The sequence below is a fragment of the Scatophagus argus genome, chromosome 8 (assembly GCF_020382885.2).
Source record: "Scatophagus argus isolate fScaArg1 chromosome 8, fScaArg1.pri, whole genome shotgun sequence".
Taxonomy (NCBI): domain Eukaryota; kingdom Metazoa; phylum Chordata; class Actinopteri; family Scatophagidae; genus Scatophagus; species Scatophagus argus.
In genome coordinates, this window is record NC_058500.1 from 10,829,690 (window position 1) to 10,848,364 (window position 18,675).

Sequence of the window (18,675 nt, forward strand, 5' to 3'; positions counted from 1 at the left end):
ACATATTTATGTTTGCTTATTTCACTCTTTCTGTGCCTTTCTCCAGGGGTGTGGGCTGTATCTTTTATGAGATGATCACTGGTAGACCTCTCTTCCCTGGATCGACTGTGGAGGATGAGCTTCACCTCATATTTCGCATCCTTGGTGAGACGGCACGAGTGGAATATGGCTGAGTGTTTGCTTGTGTAAAGCTTCACATAATGTTGACTGACTCACCTATATCATCAACAGGCACTCCGACAGAAGAGACTTGGCCTGGTATCACCACCTGTGAGGAGTTTAAGACATACAGTTTCCCCCAGTATCAAGCAGAGCCCCTCGTCAATCACGCACCAAGGTGTGTAATTGATTTTCACCATTGCTTACACTGTAACTGATTTGAGAACAGACCTCTTAATGACCACTATGGACAGGAGGATTACAACAAGCAAAACTTGACTGGCTGTTGTGACCCTACGCTTTAAGGAACTGTGATACGTTAGATGTAACAAGATATGGATTGATTTCCAGGAGGAACTGTAGCTGAGCATTTTCGCCTCTGTCGGAATGGCTGGAACACTACACTGTACGGCTTAGGTCGGCATTTGACACTCAGTTCTCTCTCTATGTCACTTTCCTTCCTCTCTCTCACTTTCTGTAATACAGAATAGACAACGATGGTCACGACTTGCTTTCAGTGCTTCTACAGGTAAGGAACATTGCTCAAAATGATGGGTACGTTTGATATGTGTGCACCTAATGCTTTTGGTTAAACACGTGTCTCTTTGTCTCTGTTTGTCTTTAGTTTGAGGCTAAGAAGCGAGTATCAGCTGAGGATGCTCTCAGACATTCGTATTTCAGAAGCCTTGGGGAGCAGGTTCAAACACTTGCAGACAGTGAGTACAAGCAGTTTGACATGTTGGACATTCACATGTAGCTTACAAACTCTGTCTCACCAGCCCTCCCTTGTTTTCAGCTGCGTCCATCTTCTCTGTAAAAGGCATTCAGCTGCAGAGAGATCCGGGGAAGAGATCCTCAGTGTACCCAGAGTCAGGTAAGTCCTCCAAGGTCGAACAATGGCGTGGGAAAAAACCCGCAGAAAATCAAGAATTCTCAGTGGGAATACGATAGCGGATAGGCCTTGCTCCCTGTCCTCTTCCTCTTCTCTCTCTTTTTCTCACTGTCTGTTTGATTTTATGTTGTCTCTCATGTCACTGTGTGGTCATACATGTCACACAGTCTATCGCCAGGTTTGTGCATCCATTACACACAGATGCTCAGCACAGCTACTGCAACACACTTTAAAGCCAGTATTTTTCAAAACAGAAATATTGTTGTCTGTGGAGCAGTCAGCGTTGGTGCAGAATGAAATATCTCAGCAACTATTTGATGGATAGCCATGAAATTTTATACAGACGAATGTGGCCTCAAAAGTGCATTTGGCCATGCATTGTGTGAACAAATCTGCAGCAAAGAAATAAATCTAGTTAAAAAATCTGTATTTCCCAATGATCAATAGTGTTTTAAGTTGTCAGATTTATAATGAGATGCAGTCATAACAATGTAAACCTTCACACATAAATAACAAGAATAATAAAATAATGATAAGTTGATAAATTATGCATAAAGATGGAGTCCCATCATAGATAGTTGATAAACAAAATTAGCAGTTTGCCTAGCCACTGAGTTAGCACTCAGTTGTATTACTAAGTTTACTGAATGTAGCTGAGGAATCTTACCTTTGTTTGAACTACACTACATTAACTGCATTCCTGATGTGCATTTTTGGCACTTGCTTAGATCTTCTTCAGTGTTTCTGTTTCTGTCACAGTGTCAGCCTGTCTGTGTCTCTTTCTGCTTCCGCTGCCTCTCTGTCATGTTCTGATAAACTGTCCCTTTTCTTTCTTGGTACCCATGCTCGCTCTCTCTCGCTCTCTATCTCTTCTTTCACAATATTCATCTTTTCCTTAATCCTTTCTGTCTCCTTTGTGTGCCCTACTCCAACTTCTCCGTTACACCTCGATATTCCTGATCTCCCCCCACCCCCCTCCCCCATCCCCAAAAGCGATGGCCCATAAGCTAGGCTCTGCACCCTCGCAGTACTTCCAGAGAGAAGCAGCCAATCCCAGGGCTCAGAGTCACAATCTGTCCTACACTTCCACTGGCTGAGTGGCCCCTACCGGTCTGGTAAATACGGTTTCTTTCATTCTGTCTGTCGTCAAACCTTTCTCCCTTCTTTTTTTTTTTTGTTTCCCTGTCACCTGGTCTCTTTTTGTTTGTCCACTTGCACTTTGTTGCAGTCCCACTTTATGTATGGCTCTCACGGTTGCTGATCTGGACTAAATGCTGGTACATTTCACTCTCCACTTTGCATTTGCAACAACATATTATTTGTCCACTGTTTAAACTCACACCCTTATTTATATGTTTATATATTCTTTTGTTCTCTGTTGTTTGTTAATTCCTCTTGCTCTGCCCTTTCTTGCTGCTGCTGGCCTCCCCTCACATTCCCAGCTCTGCTCCCACATGCATCATCTCAGCTTTCACTTACCTAATCCTCTTTTTCTCAGAGTGAGCCACTCCCAGTGCTTATTTCAGGGATGAAAGGGCCAACAATATTCATAAGAGAAAAGAATGCAAGAGAATGGGTATCAAGTCATTTGATTCTTTTCATTTGCAGTCCTGTTTAGGTTTCTGCAGCGAGAGATGTAGCCTTTTTGTTGAGTCTGTAAGTGAGGGTTTGGTTTAGTGTGTGTTCGATTGGTTGTGTGTCATCAGTGTGTGCATGGTGTTTGTTTTACTATGGTGTGTTACCGTTACTGGTAAGTATTATTTATCTTCAGCAGCATCAGATTCCACACAATATTACAAGATTACAGGTTCTAGAACAACAAGATCCAGTTGTTTCCACACCGCTGCTACACGATATGGCCAAAAGTATCTGTCCACATACTTTTGTGTACTTTTTTTTTGTTCTTTTGTGTACTTTTTCTGTAGGGCTTTTAGGCAATAGTATGCAAGCATGTCTGGGGAAAGCCATTTGTGATTTCAATGTGACAGCAGTCAACAAATCCAATTTTTTGCTGGTTTGCTATGGATGCATTTAACTGGCCTTTATTGATAAACCCTCTAAGATTTATGCTTACTTATGGTCTGATACTCAATGTAAAAAGGCACTTGACTGAAAATGAGGAACAAGGCAAAGGGTCTTTACGAATGTTAATAACAAACTGGTCTGTGTTTGGGCCCAGCCAAATAAAGTGTTGTCTGCATTTTTTTTTTTAAGTTTGTGTAAACTGTATGTTTAACTTCACTGTCAACTGACATATGAAAACAATTAATTTATAATATAGAAGAACTGAGGTAAATAAGGTAAACAAGGAAGTTAGAGCTGAGAAAATGTATAATATGGAGATATTTATGCCACAATGACAAATGGACATCATGTCCAGTGATATTTTTTAGTCCTTTCAAAATGCATCTCCATGTCCTCCATGTCCTTTCTGTATCGCAGATCTGCTCTTATATTTAAAATTATTTTTAAGTCAAACACAAATTGATAAATAGTTTTTAAATAGTTTGTGAATGGGACGATTATTTTATTTTTTAGGAGTTTGAGAAACGGACCGTGACTTCAACTTCATCAAACACTTTTGGGAAAAACTGGAACACCAGTCCTTACTGATGCTCATGTGACCAATGGGAGCAAATCCCTTCAACCAGCTTCAGCCAGCTTCCCAGAAAGCCTTCCCAGAGGAGTTGAAGCTGTTATAGCCGCTTATTAATTATTGGAACAAATAATTTAAGTAATTTGCCAATCATTTGATGGTTCCAGGTTCTCATATGTTTTTTTTTTGTTGTTTGTTGTCAAAGTAATTGTTAGGTGCCACCCTCAGTGTGTGTCCAATGCTTTTGGCCTTATAGTGTATTTTTCTTTTGTATTGCGTGCATGGAGTGAAATTTGCAGGTGTGTGATGGTGTGTTTGTGCGTTTCAATGAAATGAAATCCAATCCAATCCAAACTTTTCCTCTCTCTCCCTCCCTCTCTCCCTCTCCCTCTCCCTCTCTCTATCCCCCCGTCTCTCAGCCCAGGGGAAGAGCAGGAGGCAGAGTGTGTTGTTTTAGTGCTGCCGGAGGCGCTGAGGTGAGGAGGACAGAGACACATGGAGCTGTCCTGTCAGCTGACATACATTCACTGACCTTGACACATGTACACTGAAGGAGCCACACACACACACACACACACACACACACACACACACACACACACACACACACACACACACACACACACACACACACACAGACACAAACACTGCCACATAAAGACACACATAAAGGCGTACATGCTCACACGCACACACTGAACAAGAACAATCACATAGAGCAACATGGAAACAAAAACACATAGAACTAAGGTTGAAGAATTCATACATAACTTCAAAAAGACTCAGCTCAATCCTAAAGACAGAAAAAATTCAAATGAGATAAGTGCTGGAAGAAAAGTGGGAGAGTACAAGATTCTCCTTGCTGCTACTACCGCTGCTGTCCAGGAGAGGGCAGCATTTAGGACGTGACGGACGGACGTGGCTGACTCGGTCTTTGAACTTGCTGTATCAGTGAGCTGCAAGGAAAAAGGAGTGAAAAGTGAACACGACTCAAAGGCAAAAGAGAAAGAGAGAGGGAAACCTTCTCTTATGCTTTCATTTTGTTTTCGGTTCAGACTATTGTTGTACATAACGAGACTGACATGCAGAACTCTGCTTCATAACACGCCACAGCCTGAATCCAAACTGAATATTTGCACCTCAACCCTAAAACCCTCGCCGAACCTCTTGGCCCTTTACTACAACTCTCTCAAATACACACACACACACACATTGACACACACTGATGACTCACTTGAGAGTCAAGAGTGTGTAAATCAGTGGAGTTTACAGAAATGAACTTTAGCACCTTATTGTCCAGCAGAGGTCAGTGTGGCTGTCATTACCTCATCAGTCACTCAAGCAGAGTAGTATGTAAAGTACTTTCTAGATAGTAGAATGAAGGAGATTTGATATAACAAACCAAAAAGTATAAACAACAACTCACTAACCATAGGGCAGATGTATTTACCTTCACCAACATAATTGGACACTTCACCACACTACAATTAAAAACACTTACTAACCAGTAGTTGGCCATCATTTTATTTGTCACATGCTGTAAAGAAGACTGCGCTGCAAGACGCTCCTGTTTCAGTACACAAGAAGGACAACCTGTGAGGACAGAGAGGTAAAGGAAGTGTACAAATCCTCAAATGCCTATTCTTAGACTCCCCTCTTCCTCTCCTGCCTTGACTCTCAGAAGTTCTCTTCGTTTGTTGTGTGATGTACAGGTGTTGATGATGAAATGTTCTCTTTACACCTGATTTTTATTTTACCTCTTCAGATCATGAGTACGACATTCAGTAACCCCAAATCTCTCCCGGCCAACTCCACTTGCATTTCTTTTTCTTTTATTTTCTTTTTTTATCCCGAACTGTATATATGACCATACTTTGTATCTGTCAGAAACAATGATAATTCCAGGATGCTGTTCTCAGTCAGAACAGAGTGGCGACTGGCTGAGGACGTGTTGCACATTCCTTGAGCTCAGGACTTATTACTAGTGTTGTTTTGTGGATGCTGTGAGGTACAGCCGATCTTGTATTGCCCACCCCCCAACCCCAGCAGAGCAGAGTACATTGAACGTGGCCTGAAACTCCTTGCGAAGCTGGTCCAAACTGTATGTGAAGAAAAAGAATCATTTCTCAGCATCAACCTGTCAGTCTTCAGTGTCATTCATTCCCCGTTCAGTTGGCCATAATATTGCTGTTCAGTGACTACTTTTCTCATGTCTTCGCTTGTCATCTCCTGCATGTTTGTGTATTAACCACGGCTGTTTTCAGTTGGTACGTGAAATAGCTCCTGCTGGAAAAGGAATACCTCCAGTTGGTTTAAATCTTGCATGGGACGTAATTGTTAACACCCCATTAACCTGTAACAGCTCCTAAGTGAGTCTGGAGACCGTAAATAAGATGAAGATGTGTGGCCAGCACTGGGACCAGATCGTTTGGAAAATCTGACTCAACTTCAAGCTGTATAGTGCAGATGTACATGTTACGTAGCCTGTGTAACTGGGCACTAATGTTTCGCAGGACTTGAAGCACTCTGTTGTTTCCCGTCGTTATTGTAACTGCCAGAAACAACAGGACCAAAAGTCGATCCTCCAAGCACCTGGTGTTCAAGCACACAACTGTTTCACACACCAGTCAATGCGTACTGTATCTATGAGATAACCTGTGAGTGTAGATGGGAGTTCCCTGTTCCTCAGGCGCTGACATCAGGTTCACTTCTGCATCTTTTTCTAAAATGGATTCAGAAAGGGTGAAGTGATCCCACGTCTGTGCCCGTCAGAAGGACTACTTATTTATCCAGAGTGTGACAGGATGTAGCATGTACATAGATGATCCCTCACTCTGTATATACAAACGTGTACAGGTTTGATACAGCTATTCACATTTTTTTTTTGTTTTTTTTGTTTTTGCTTTTCTTTAATGAAAGTCATAGCAATATTTCTGTAATCAATAAAAAGCCAAGGTAATAGGATGAGTATGATTGCATTTCTGTTCATATAGAGAGGGAGAAGTGACTGTGAATGATCAAACTGTGAGACTTGACTAAACTGACAACAGATATTTTTTCTTTCTTGCTGTTTAACATGCTGGATCCAAAAGGCTGGAGTGAAGTATCATGTTGCAGAAAAGAATATCACACTGATTATTTTGATTTGTACCAATGAAAGCCATAAAGGTAAAAATAGGTGAGAAAGGTTTGTGTGCAAGGGGCGAGTGCCATGTTTGAGCACAGACCTTAAGAAGCAAGGGGGAGGGATGTGTACACAATAAAAAAATAATAAAAACAAACAACATGTAATTACTTTTTTTTTGTCATATACTTGAATACACATCAATGTGTGACAGACTACATTGTCAGCTACATTTAAATTTCTTGAGTGATTTTGCTCCTCAAATTTGATACAAACATTTACTTGCTCTAAAAGAATTTTTTTAACATCTGTCAAAGTTGATATTTTATTTATGCCAGAATTCATAGAATGTGCAGCGTGTTTGCACGTTTTCTTACAGCTTAAACTACACCGTATGCAAGCCTCTTAACCCAAGCTTTGGGTCTGATAAGATCATGTTTTTCTTCTTCCTTTTCGTGGCTTGCATTGTCCATGTCAAGTCTGTTTTGTGCTAGTTTTAATTCACCTTTCCTTGCAGTACAAATGGGGTTGGCTAACAGCTGGAAGTTGTTCTAATGTTCTGGTGCTGCTTCAGAAGTGAGACCATGCAGACTCGCATGCACTTTTTATTCCTTCAAAGATCCTTTAGGTGAGACTTTTTGACTCTTGTTGAGAGAAGTAACCGTGGTCTCGCCCTCGGAGGTTTGTGGATCTGTGGCCCACGGGTTCCATCCACACAAGACAATAGGGACAGCATATCCCCGAAACTGGAAACAGGACATATTAGCGTATGGTTATACATGCTTGCATTCCTTTTTGATTTCTTTGATTGTGGATATAAATGTGCAGGATTACCTGTCTGTTCATGAAAATATATATGATGGGGTTGTAGACAGTGCTGCTTTTAGCCAAGTAAACAGGTATGGTAGCAATGAGGGGGTCAATGTTTAGACTGGAGTCCATTATGACAGCAAGGGCCATGGCAGCATATGGCAGCCAGGTCCCAAGGAAGGCCAACACCATCACCACTACCATACGGGCCACCTGCACCTCCACACGATTTGTGCTGCCAGCCTCAGATACCTGCAGCTTGGTCACCTGTGACACCAAAATACAGCCAAAAAGATTTTGTTGTGATGCTGGTACAAACAACCAAAGTGTCCAAGTCCAACCAAGTGTCAAACACATACATTGCTCACCTGGCGGAGGGTCCACAAGAGTCGTGAGTAAGACACGGTGATGACAGAGAACGGCACAGCAAAGCAAAAGAAAAGGTATATGACAATGTAAGACATGTTCCCAACATCCCGGCTGTACCAGTTAGGAGCGCAGGAGGTCTTGACTCCCTCCAGCTCAAAACTTCCCCATCCAAACAGAGGCGGAGTGTTCCACACAAACGACCAGACCCAGGACAGCACCACTCCGGCAACTGCGTGTCTGAGGGCATCAGAGATGTTGTGTCACATGTGGGTGGACCAGTCAAGTTTTGTATTGCTTGAGATGCTGCCAGTTGATGTCACTACTGTACCTGGTCTGGAACAGGACCGCACCCATGGGATTGCACACCACGATGTAGCGTTCAACAGAAATTACTCCTATTGTGCACAGACTTGCTATACCTAACAGAAAGAAGGAATATCTTAAGACTGCGTTCCTTTTTTTACACAATATATCACAGTATTTCTGTGAAATATGCTGGGTTTAGCAGCAGTTAATGATGCACTAATTCAGTGATGAGAAGTACATCTTCTTAAGTACTACTTACTTGAATACAATTTTGAGTTTTTTCATTTTATGCCCCTTAAAATCTACAACATTTCAAAGGGAAATAGTATACTTTATAGTCACATTTTTTGAGCTGACAGATTAGAGATAAAGATTAGACCAGTAGTTCCTGACCTTATTGGCTCATGACCCTTTAATAAAAAGCAAAGTTGAGCCTACACCACTAACTCCAGATTTATAATGGGGCCCATTTGGTGGGGGTTCAGCCTTTAGTTTGGGAACCCCGGTCTAAGCTAATGAGTGTAATAAAGTAGTTAAGACAAGCTCCAGCAACAAAGTGCAACACATGCAGTGACGCATCAACATTAACAATCTAATAACCTAAAAGACAGAATGGGTGCTTTGACTTTAGGTATTTTAAGTTACTCAAGTTTTGGATAATATTTCTGTTTGTTAACTTAAGTTAACTTAAGTTACTTTTCTTTTACTTTTTTACATTGTTGCTAGGTAAAGGATGCAAGCAAAGTACTTTGTCCACCACTGTGAAAATTAACATTGTACCAAGTTGTAAGTAACAATTTGAATGAAACACAAATTCTTCATTTGGACAACAAAAGACGTGGAAATGTGAATTAACTCACCAAAAAAGGCCACAGCAAAACCTTCTAACACGCAGCCCACACGTCCCAGACTGAAGTATCCCATGGCACTGGTGACTGTGGTGGGTAGACCTCCAAAAACAGCACAGCCCAGGTCACATATGGCCAGGTTAACCAGAGCATAGCTGAGTGGCTGTCTCAGCTGTCTGTGTCTCACTGTCACCACAATCACCAGGACATTGAGGAGGATGCCAGCAACAGAAAACACACCCATGATTACAGCCAGTATTGTGTAGCCAGTTTGAGTCAGGAGCTTTGTGTCGACTGGGCTGTGAGACGATGAGGTGTTTCCATGTGGGGCAAAGTGCTCCATTTTGCTCAGTTTAAATTAGGTGACGGCTTCCTGGATTTAAAAATAAAGCGTTAGCAGCCCATTTACAATCTTAGCTCAAAACAAAACTTCCTCAGGTAAAAACAATGACTTCACAAAATATGAAAGCAAAGAAAATATGAGAATTGGCAGCTACTTAATCAAAAATTCTATTTGGTCATCCAACAACCAACAAAGTCTTTCCCTACAGACGCTGTGTGTTTGCTGCTCTGATGCAGCTGCAGAGAAGAGAGGGAGATGGGACCCTCTTAATAAGCCCAATAACAGGATAGAGGCTTTAGACCATTAATTCTTAAAAAACCAAATCCGTAGATCCGGATTGTGAAGACAATAATTCTATTTAATATCCTGTAAGTCTGCACTTTCCATGATTGCTGATTCTACTGGGTTTACTCCTGAGCGATGAGGGGATCCAGGGATCCAGTAACAATATGGTTTTTAGGATGAGAGATAAATGCATGGCAGGGTTAAATTCGTGGCTTGCATGGGCCCTGCTTTTTGATTATCTGACATACAGTATATGTCAACCAAATAAACAAAAGAAAAGAACTAGCAGGGTAGACACTTGACCATCACTTTAGGTTCAGTTTCTCTAACCTGGGCTCCACCCTGTTGTGTTTAATATCTATTATTCCTTGTCTCTCTATAGCAACTTTACCCAAATAACATCTCTGAACTCCAAACTGATGAAATCTATCAGAGATGTCAACATGCTTTTTTGGGATGTAAATGTTTAGAAAAACAATATATTTACTATGTTTATGTTTTACTAGGTTGTAAGATTGTTGTTCTGATTAGTAGTTAATAAGGTTTATAGGAAAAACATTCACCTCAACTTGTTCGTCATCCTCTCTTTAACTCACGTGATTTACAAGTATTTTTTCACCCAAGTGATCTTTTGGTTCAGCAGAAGGAAGAGGATCAGTTTCAGTCTTTCTGAGAAGGTGTTGATCAGTTCCCCTCCCAGTCAGCAGAGGGCGGTAGAGACTGCAGCTGCAGCACCGAGGAGCATTAAAATCGCCGTGTTTGATCACCGGCGGTAAACAGTCAACATGGCTGCCTCCGTGAGGAAAGCAGCTCACGACATAGAAACGCGAAAGCGGACGGATGATGTGCTTCTGTCGGAGGGGATCGACTTCAACTCCTTGCTGCTGTCGCAGGCCGTGCTGGACGGACTGTCCGCCGCAGGCTTCCAGAAACCTTCCCCCATCCAGCTCAAGGCGATCCCGCTGGGCCGCTGCGGACTCGGTGGGTTCACAAAACCGTGCGGGCCACTCCACACATGTCACAAACATAATGTTCATTTATGGATGTCAGAAACAGGCAGGAACAGGACATAAAGCAAGTTCGGCTTTACACACGCAACACACTTGGTTTATCAGCTGTGCTTTAAGCCATCAGTGGGCTCTTCTGTTATTGATAAGACGAGTGACACCTGCGGGTTTCTTCCACCTACCCTTAAATGTTTATACTAATATTGTCTTCCTTTGAGGGTAATAATGCCACGACCGATAACAATCGCTCATCATTAGCTGATTAGTCCATCGACAGAATACTTTTCAGTTGTTTTGATAATCGAAAATATCCAATAACCCAAAATATCCAAATGTTCTCTACTACCAGCTCCCTTAAAGCAGGAAAAAACAATTATTTTAATTATTGGTTGAATTTCTTGGCATCATTTTCTTGATTAGTTGTAAATTGTCAGAAAAGAGTGAAAAATGCCTTTTATAAAAATGAAAAGTTTTCACATGTTGTTTTGTCTGTCCAGCCAGATATTGAATTTACTTTCATGTATGTCTAACAAAAGCATCAAGTCCTCACATTTCATACGATGAAACATGAATCAATCAACAAAAGATTAATCAAAAACTACTTTTAGAATCAGCTTCTTCTTTAACTTTCGTTAACTTTCATTCTCTGGTTCCGTCTGATTAGATGTCAGTAAGTTGAATGTTGTCAGATAGATTAGAGTGATTAGCTGCTCAGTCGAAGGATTCACAGATTAAACCACAAGCTGGTTGTCCACTAATCAAAGGTCGGTGGTTCGATTCCCTTCCATAACACTGTATGAATATCTGTTTATCAGGAAATGAACTATGGGGGAAAAAAAATTAAAAATGAATTAACAAATTGTTCCCTTTTTGGTGTTCAGTGTGTATGTTTCATGTGCATCTTTTGATCTAGCATGAAAGTGTTTGCACTAAAATAAAAAATCTGATTCAAAATCAGTGAAGGTTTTTAACTGCTCTTTTCCAGACTTGTCTTGCCGTCTCAGTCTGCCTAAGAGAGAGAAAGAATCTTTTGTTTTTGTAATTTACATGAAAGGCCCCTTGTACTTCATGAATGCTGCACAATGACGGCTAAAATGATAACCACCATTATATTCATCACAATTATTCACCTTGACACCAAATCATTCTTATGGAATAAAATAGTTTATTGCACTTGAATCTTAATCATTTATGGCGCATTTAGTTACTTTCCACTTGCAGATCGCCTGTGTAGTGAAAATGCTCTCGCCTGTCTGTAGCTGTGAAACAAAGAGTGGTTAATCACTGTGCACTTGAAGTAAACATCTCTGATTGGTCAGACAGCTTAACTTCGGATAGGAGGCACATGATTTGTTGCGGCAGATTAGACACTCTAAATGTGAAGTGTTATTATTGCACCCAGTCGTGAAGTTCAATTGACTTAAATTGATTATTCAGATGAATGCAGCAGTCCTTCATTGTCCGTTTGCTGTTTCAGATTTGATTGTACAGGCCAAGTCCGGCACGGGGAAGACTTGCGTGTTCTGCACCATCGCCCTGGACTCTCTGGTCTTGGAGAATCCTGCAACTCAGGTGAGTAGAGAGCCAAAAGTAAAGTCATTCTCACTTTTTAGGCATCTTTATAAGTCGAAGTATAAAGAAAAAAAAAATAGTCAGAAGGGAGAACAAAACTTTTATTTTGAAGTTTGTGCCACTCATCAATTTTACCAACAACAGGTGGTCCTAAGGCTCTTATTCTGATGACTTTAAGCTGCTCAGTGTCAAAAGAGCAAATGAAAGAGGACAATTGATACAATTGATAAAGCAGTGGTGCATCTGGTCTTGTTGATGAACTGGATGCATTCTAGTGCACTATAATCTTATTAGCAAAGGGGTCTTACTGATTGGGAACCACCCAACACCTGTCTGTCCTTAATCTGCCCCCAATCAAATGTAAGTGGTTGTTCACATCTAACTTTGTGCACAAACATCCTCCTTTTTCCCCCCTCTCGTCCTCCTTCTGTAGGTTCTTGTCCTGGCTCCTACACGTGAGATAGCGGTGCAGATCCACTCAGTAATCATGGCCATAGGCTGTGCCATGGAGGGCCTTGAGTGTCATGTTTTCATTGGCGGCAGGCCTGTGAGTCAGGACAAGCCCCATCTGAAGAAGTGCCATGTAGCTGTGGGATCACCCGGTAAGAGGCCCGTGGAGAGTGATTGCCTGTTCATGTGGGAATTCTGTTGTTTATTTGCATTTTGTAACTGTGGTCTCCTGGTCATGTAAACAGGTCGTATCAAGCAGCTTATCGAGCTGGGCATGTTGTCCACCGCCAGCATCAGACTGTTTGTTCTGGATGAGGCTGACAAGCTGCTGGAGGAGGGCAGCTTCCAGGAACAGATAAAGTAAGATGGATGGAAATGTCTGTAATCCGGTTTTAAGACTCAGGCTGGTGGTCTTGTTCAGCCAGAGTACTGAGACTTAAATGAGAAATGTTTTGAAATGAAATATCACAAATTGTATGCTCCTTTATTAAAACAAAAATAAATAAATAAACACATACTGACATTCACAAATCTCATCTGTTGGATCTTTTCCAGCTGGATCTTTTCCTCTCTGCCTGTGAACAAACAGATGCTTGCGCTCTCTGCCACCTACCCAGAATTCCTTGCTCAGCATCTTACCCGCTACATGCGAGAGCCCACTTTTGTCAGGCTCAATCCCAGTGACATGGGCCTTAGAGGTGAGATCCTGGAGGGGTAAAAAATCTAATTTTAACTTCTTTTTTTTTTTTTGCAAATTACTTGACCCATCAGTTATGTCTAGTTAACGTATTTTAAACCATACAACACTGAAATTGTTATCTTGACTAACAGAGACTCTGCAGAATAAGACAACATGGACGGGATAATGAAGTTTGTAATGCGACATGTTTTAAGTCGGTGTTTCCTGTTGAGCCTTATTTCATCCTGAGACTGTTAGATTTTTAACTGCAAGCAATGAGAGACATGCAGATGCTCTCAAAACATCTCTTTGAAGTTTGTCCCTTTTTTTTTTAATTGTCTACAAAGTGAATGGTGGGAACTTCCTTCTTCAGAAAACAAACCTTGATGTTCAGATAGTGACTGTATGAACCCCACCAAAAGCACCCTGGGTGATTTGTTGTTCCTCTGATATGACGCAGGTGTTTTGCTCTACAGTTTGTTATGCTTGAGCTGATGTTCTCCCTGTTCTTTGTCGACCTTGCATGCCCCCTGGCAGGTCTGAAGCAGTATTACAAGCTGGTGCAGTCTCATCCTTTACCTCACAAGGTTTTCGAAGAGAAGGTGCAGCACTTGTTGGAGCTTTTCAGTAAAATCCCGTTCAACCAGGCCCTGGTATTCTCCAACTTACACACAAGGTAAGGCATGGCCATTAAGGGCAAAATTTTCCATTTTTACCCCAGACCATCTTTCCCTTGTTTTTGTGTCTTGGTGACTAATGAGGACACATTTTTATTATTATTATTATTATTATTATTATTACTATACATTGGTTCAGTATTGAGTGACACGAGTGAGCTGCAGTCAGCATTCACGAAACGGGCTGCCATGTAATCCCTCTATTTAACCAAAAACAGCTGCTGTCTGTTTTGGCAAAGCCACCAGACTCCATTTACAAAGTCAGTAATTTATGGCAAGCAAAGTGGTGTGTGAAGCCAGAATATTTTCATACTGAACCAGAATATTTTCATACTGAACACAATGAATTGAAGGTTGAGTTGGTGTTGGAACAATGGAAAGACCTACCAAGATGGTTTATTTTCTGTTGAGTTTGAAGAAAGTGTGTTTTTCTGCTGATACAATGACTGTTTCTGCAAGTGGAGTCTGGTGTCTTTTGTAAGAGCAATAGTGACTGTTTCTCGTTGAACAAGAAGGATTTTCTTTTTCTTTGTTTTTTTTTTTTTATTATTATTTTTTAAACAAAGACTTGTCTCTGTAAGGATCATTTCAAATAATGTTGATGTCTAATGCTTAGAATAAGAATGAGAGCCCATCAGTAGCAAAAAACAGCACTTTAAATGAAGGTACTTAGTTGGTGCCTGGAGGGATCAAATTGCAACTCATTTTGCAGCTGAGTTGCTCAGTGTTGTTTCCCATTATTTACTCTGACACAAAAACATGGGAAAATGCGACCCCCAAAATCAAAAAAATACAGAAGTCACCCTTTAATATTTATGCTTGTCTTCATGGGGGCTTTTGATGATCTTTATCACCAATAAACATACTGCAGTTGTGCATTTGCTCTTTGCATGATTTTGAATTGATAATTCTAACTGAGAAACAGTTTCTTAAATGCTGCTGCTCCGGATTGCTCCCACAGGGCTCAGCACCTGGCAGACATACTGTCCTCCAAAGGCTTGCCTGCTGTTTGTATCTCAGGTGAGAGGCCTTCTTTGGAAAAGCAGTCATTTTGGTGTGGAGCCTTGTGCATATGATGATAAATCGGAACAGAAAGTGTAATTATAGTGGTTTTCATGGGTGAATAATAACTTTTTTTTTTATAATGTTTAAAGCGAAAAGAGTATCTTTTGTATGGTTTTGTGTTGATCGTAATTGCAGTGGTTTGACATCAGTCTGTGTTAGTTAAATTGTCATACTGTTGTTGTTATTTTTTTACATATAAAGGCATAATAGATCATTTTGAAGCATTAAGTATGAGGATGTAAACTCGTTATCCCCTTTGCAAAATAGAAGCTTTGCTGTCTTGGAGTTGATTTCACGTGATCTGATCGAATATGGCTGTGTGTGATGACCTGTGTAGGAGGACTGAGTCAGGACCAGAGACTGGAGGCAATGTCAAAACTGAAGCAGTACCAATGCAGGGTGCTCATCAGCACTGACCTGGTGAGACACGCATGCATGCGCACACACACACAAAGAGCTGCTTTCCTTATGTCGCCCATCACCAGTGTTCTCGTCTTTGTGCATTGCTTCAGTGTTCTGCCAGGCTTCTGATCAGCTGGTTGTTTTCTTCCCATCAGACTTCCAGAGGTATAGACGCAGAAAAAGTAAACTTGGTAATAAACCTGGACGTACCGCAGGACTGGGAGACATATATGCACCGAATCGGACGAGCTGGCCGCTTTGGTTAGTCTCCACTTATGTTCGCTTATACAAACAAAATACAAACAAGCACACTAACTTCAACTCAAAAACTAATAGCTTGAAGATTTCCTGTTTTAAGATGTGACTAAAACACTTTACTGCTTTTGTCTGATTTCCACAAAAAGTTCAGTTATCTCATTAAAATCCTTAAGCATCTGCTTTTTCACCCTCACTTAAAATATACAATTATTTTCCCATTTCTTAAAGTTTTAACTGTTGGATACCATGTTTCTCTTACGTCACTGAAAAGTCCATTCTCATTGTGTAAGTGAGGTGAATCTTGGCCCAGGATTTATTTAATTTCCCTCCAGGGGATTAATAAAGTTATCTTATCTTAGGATTGTCTTCCAAACTGGTTGCGATGCCACAGATTGCCCTTGCAGGCCTGTCCTCTAAAATTGGATTTTCATTGAGAGCAGAGAAAATTTTCACCTTCAGCAGATGAAACAGCCTTGTGGTGTCAGACTCTGCACATATATTATTCTGCACAGTGAAGCTCAAACATTCGACTGTAGGATCAAGAAGAAAAACACAATTTTAACTGGAGGGAAACTCCAGAAAAGAAAATGCTTCATTCAGCTGCATTCTTTCATCCTCATTCTAAAGGCTTGTTTCAAAGATGGCATTTTATTCCCCCCATAATCTTATACCAGCAGACACAGAAATCACTTTCCCTCTTAGTGGTATGTGATTTGTGTAAAAACAAAGCTGTTATGCTGCTGTGAAGCAGATTTGACTTTCTTGAGCAGTGCCTGCTTCTTCCGGACTGCATTAAACACCATTTTGGAGATTAGCTTGAGCCTCCAGAGTATTAGCAGGTTTGACCCACCTAGCAAGGTCAATAGGTTCCTAATCATCTGCGTTTAATTATAATTATCTGTGTTGTCTCGGAAACAGAAGGTAATTCAATCTTAGCTTGCACACACACTACCTGTGCGTAGTGTGTGTGTGTGTGCACCTGCCATTCCTGGATGCACAGCTCACACATCCTTCTGTCATTTTTAAAGGGTTCTCATCAGGATTACATTTTATTTGTAGGCACTCAAGGGCTGGCTGTGACCTACTGCTGCCATGGTGAGGAAGAGAACAAGATGATGGCCATTGCTCAAAAGTGCGGCCTGAGTTTGTCCGTGTTACCATGTGAGTTTTAAATGCAGCTTGTTAGCTTTGTCCTCTCTTTAACATTAAATTGGAGGCTTTTGTTTTCATGTGGAAAAGTAATTCCAAGTCTCATCTGTCTTTTCTTCTTAGCCATCATAGGGCCCGGGTTGATGGACGAGCCGTGTGACTGGGATGTCTGCACCGACGCTGCCACTCCGGGTGCCTTATTCAAGCCCTCCTCCAGGACAGAAAAGAAGAGGCGTGCCAAGTCAGTCATGGATCAACCTCTGGAGCACAGCGATCAAAGAATACCAAAGAAGTCCCATCCAGCACCCAGACAGGAAGCAAACGGCAAAGAAAATTCTAAAGAAATGTTTCCTGCAAAGGACGCCCGTCCGCAGAATCTTCCGCAGTCGGTGCCGACTCGAAAAGAGCTGCAAGATGCTCTGCCAAAGATCCCTCCTCTCAGCTCGTTCAAGAGCTGTAGGAACAGGTTTATGACATTTGAGGAGGCTGAGTGGGACTTCCAGAGCTTCATTACCACAGGGCCGGGTAGATCAGTGGACGTCATCAGGGAGTTCAGAGGTCAAGAGGACGGGCAGAAGGGGCATACAGAAACTGTCACACTTTATGATGACGGAGCTCAGACTTTACGCCAACATGGAAAAGAGTGGAAATCTGACTTTTCACGTCCAAGGTCGATCTCTGGTTCTTCGAGCTTAGAGTCCGAGGAGGATGATGACAAATACAGAACGGTCACCAAGCCTCAGACCGAGGCTGGACAAGTGCCCACCGAACCCAAACCAAAGGCAGAGATGATCAAATCCAAAGCCTGCACTACTTCTGCTCCTCGAGTATACCCCAAAACAACATGCTCATCAAATGGGAAACCATCGTCCCAGCCTGAGAATTATGAATCTGTACCGATGGTCAAATCAAGCAGACAACCCGATCAGACGGCTCCAGCACAGAGCAGAAGACACGAATCAAGAACGATTAAAGAAAAGATCGGGAACCGGAGCAAAAAGATTTCAGGGAAGGCGAACAGTGAGCAAAAATGGAGGGAAAGAGATGAGGGAGAACACAGCGACAATGACGGAGAAGAGGAGTGGAGTGCTGAAACTTACTGGAGAGCCAGCTACAGAGCCTGGAGTGATTACTACGCCTCCATGTCTCCTTTTCAAGAGCAAGGTTACTACAATGTAGCCCACAACTGGATGGCAGCTTATCGAATGAATGCCGTCTACATGGAGGAACTCCTGAAACACTGACTCATCTGTGCTGTTAGTCAGAATGTCCAATCATGCTGTTTTTCTACTGGGAGAACGTGTGCACGAAGTGCCTGCACTTCTGGGGCCTCATTTATAAATCGGACTTAGACGATTTTGGTCCATGGCTATTCCTAAATAAACCCTCCTCTGTCTTGGCATTATGTATGGGGAAAAGAAGGTGGCATTGATTTCAAATTTCTAAATCACTGGTGCATAAGTTACAAATGGGATTCCTAACCAAAGTTCTTCATTCTTGGCATCGTTTCTGAATCAGACATATCATTTAGGAGTTTGTTTTTCTTTAAAAAAATAAATAATAAATGAGGCCCCTGTTCTAACACATCGTACCTAAGTGTTCAAGGATGTACTTTAATTTATATCACATACTGTAATCTCAGTTGCATTTCTAATAAACCACCGATATGGCACATGTATTTCAA

The 18,675-nt window shown here is 41.5% G+C and overlaps 3 protein-coding genes across 9 annotated transcripts in view; 2 read left to right on the forward strand and 1 right to left on the reverse strand.

Moving 5' to 3' along the window:
• Positions 1-6,928, forward strand: part of LOC124063054 (cyclin-dependent kinase 17-like) — a 35,820-nt gene extending 28,892 nt beyond the window's left edge. For 2 of the 7 annotated variants that reach the window (XM_046396326.1, XM_046396325.1), the window contains exons 12-17: positions 47-144; positions 232-337; positions 646-688; positions 785-875; positions 956-1,033; positions 2,045-3,024. In XM_046396326.1, coding sequence (XP_046252282.1) covers positions 47-144; positions 232-337; positions 646-688; positions 785-875; positions 956-1,033; positions 2,045-2,148 — 520 coding nt within the window. In that variant the 3' untranslated portion in view covers positions 2,149-3,024. Of the gene's footprint in view, positions 1-46; positions 145-231; positions 338-645; positions 689-784; positions 876-955; positions 1,034-2,044; positions 3,025-4,066 lie in introns of those variants that run through there. The other 5 variants (XM_046396328.1, XM_046396332.1, XM_046396327.1 and 2 more) reach the window with 4 other exon arrangements.
• Positions 6,929-7,333: 405 nt separating this feature from the next.
• Positions 7,334-9,465, reverse strand: parapinopsina (parapinopsin a). The gene is made up of 5 exons (XM_046397026.1): positions 9,117-9,465; positions 8,279-8,369; positions 7,950-8,187; positions 7,606-7,848; positions 7,334-7,517 (listed from the first exon to the last, which is right to left on the reverse strand). The coding sequence occupies exons 1-5, from the start codon at positions 9,445-9,447 to the stop codon at positions 7,377-7,379; spliced, it is 1,044 nt and encodes a 347-aa protein (XP_046252982.1). The 5' UTR covers positions 9,448-9,465; the 3' UTR covers positions 7,334-7,376.
• Positions 9,466-10,453: 988 nt separating this feature from the next.
• ddx20 (DEAD (Asp-Glu-Ala-Asp) box polypeptide 20) lies at positions 10,454-18,669 on the forward strand. Its single transcript, XM_046397535.1, has 11 exons — positions 10,454-10,713; positions 12,217-12,311; positions 12,745-12,913; positions 13,007-13,121; positions 13,317-13,459; positions 13,978-14,116; positions 15,079-15,137; positions 15,520-15,602; positions 15,740-15,845; positions 16,902-17,003; positions 17,115-18,669. The coding sequence occupies exons 1-11, from the start codon at positions 10,518-10,520 to the stop codon at positions 18,233-18,235; spliced, it is 2,328 nt and encodes a 775-aa protein (XP_046253491.1). The 5' UTR covers positions 10,454-10,517; the 3' UTR covers positions 18,236-18,669.
• Positions 18,670-18,675: the final 6 nt, after the last annotated feature.

Bases quoted from the DNA above. Each gene is read 5' to 3' on its own strand.
- parapinopsina (XM_046397026.1), bottom strand. From the start codon at position 9,447: ATGGAGCACTTTGCCCCACATGGAAACACCTCATCGTCTCACAGCCCA. The intron at 8,370-9,116 runs GTGAGTTAATTC...TCTTTCTGTTAG, and splicing joins TTTTGCTGTGGCCTTTTTTG to GTATAGCAAGTCTGTGCACA. The intron at 7,518-7,605 runs GTAATCCTGCAC...TCCTGTTTCCAG, and splicing joins ATATTTTCATGAACAGACAG to TTTCGGGGATATGCTGTCCC.
- ddx20 (XM_046397535.1), top strand. From the start codon at position 10,518: ATGGCTGCCTCCGTGAGGAAAGCAGCTCACGACATAGAAACGCGAAAG. The intron at 12,312-12,744 runs GTGAGTAGAGAG...CTCCTTCTGTAG, and splicing joins TGGAGAATCCTGCAACTCAG to GTTCTTGTCCTGGCTCCTAC. The intron at 15,846-16,901 runs GTTAGTCTCCAC...TTTTATTTGTAG, and splicing joins CGGACGAGCTGGCCGCTTTG to GCACTCAAGGGCTGGCTGTG.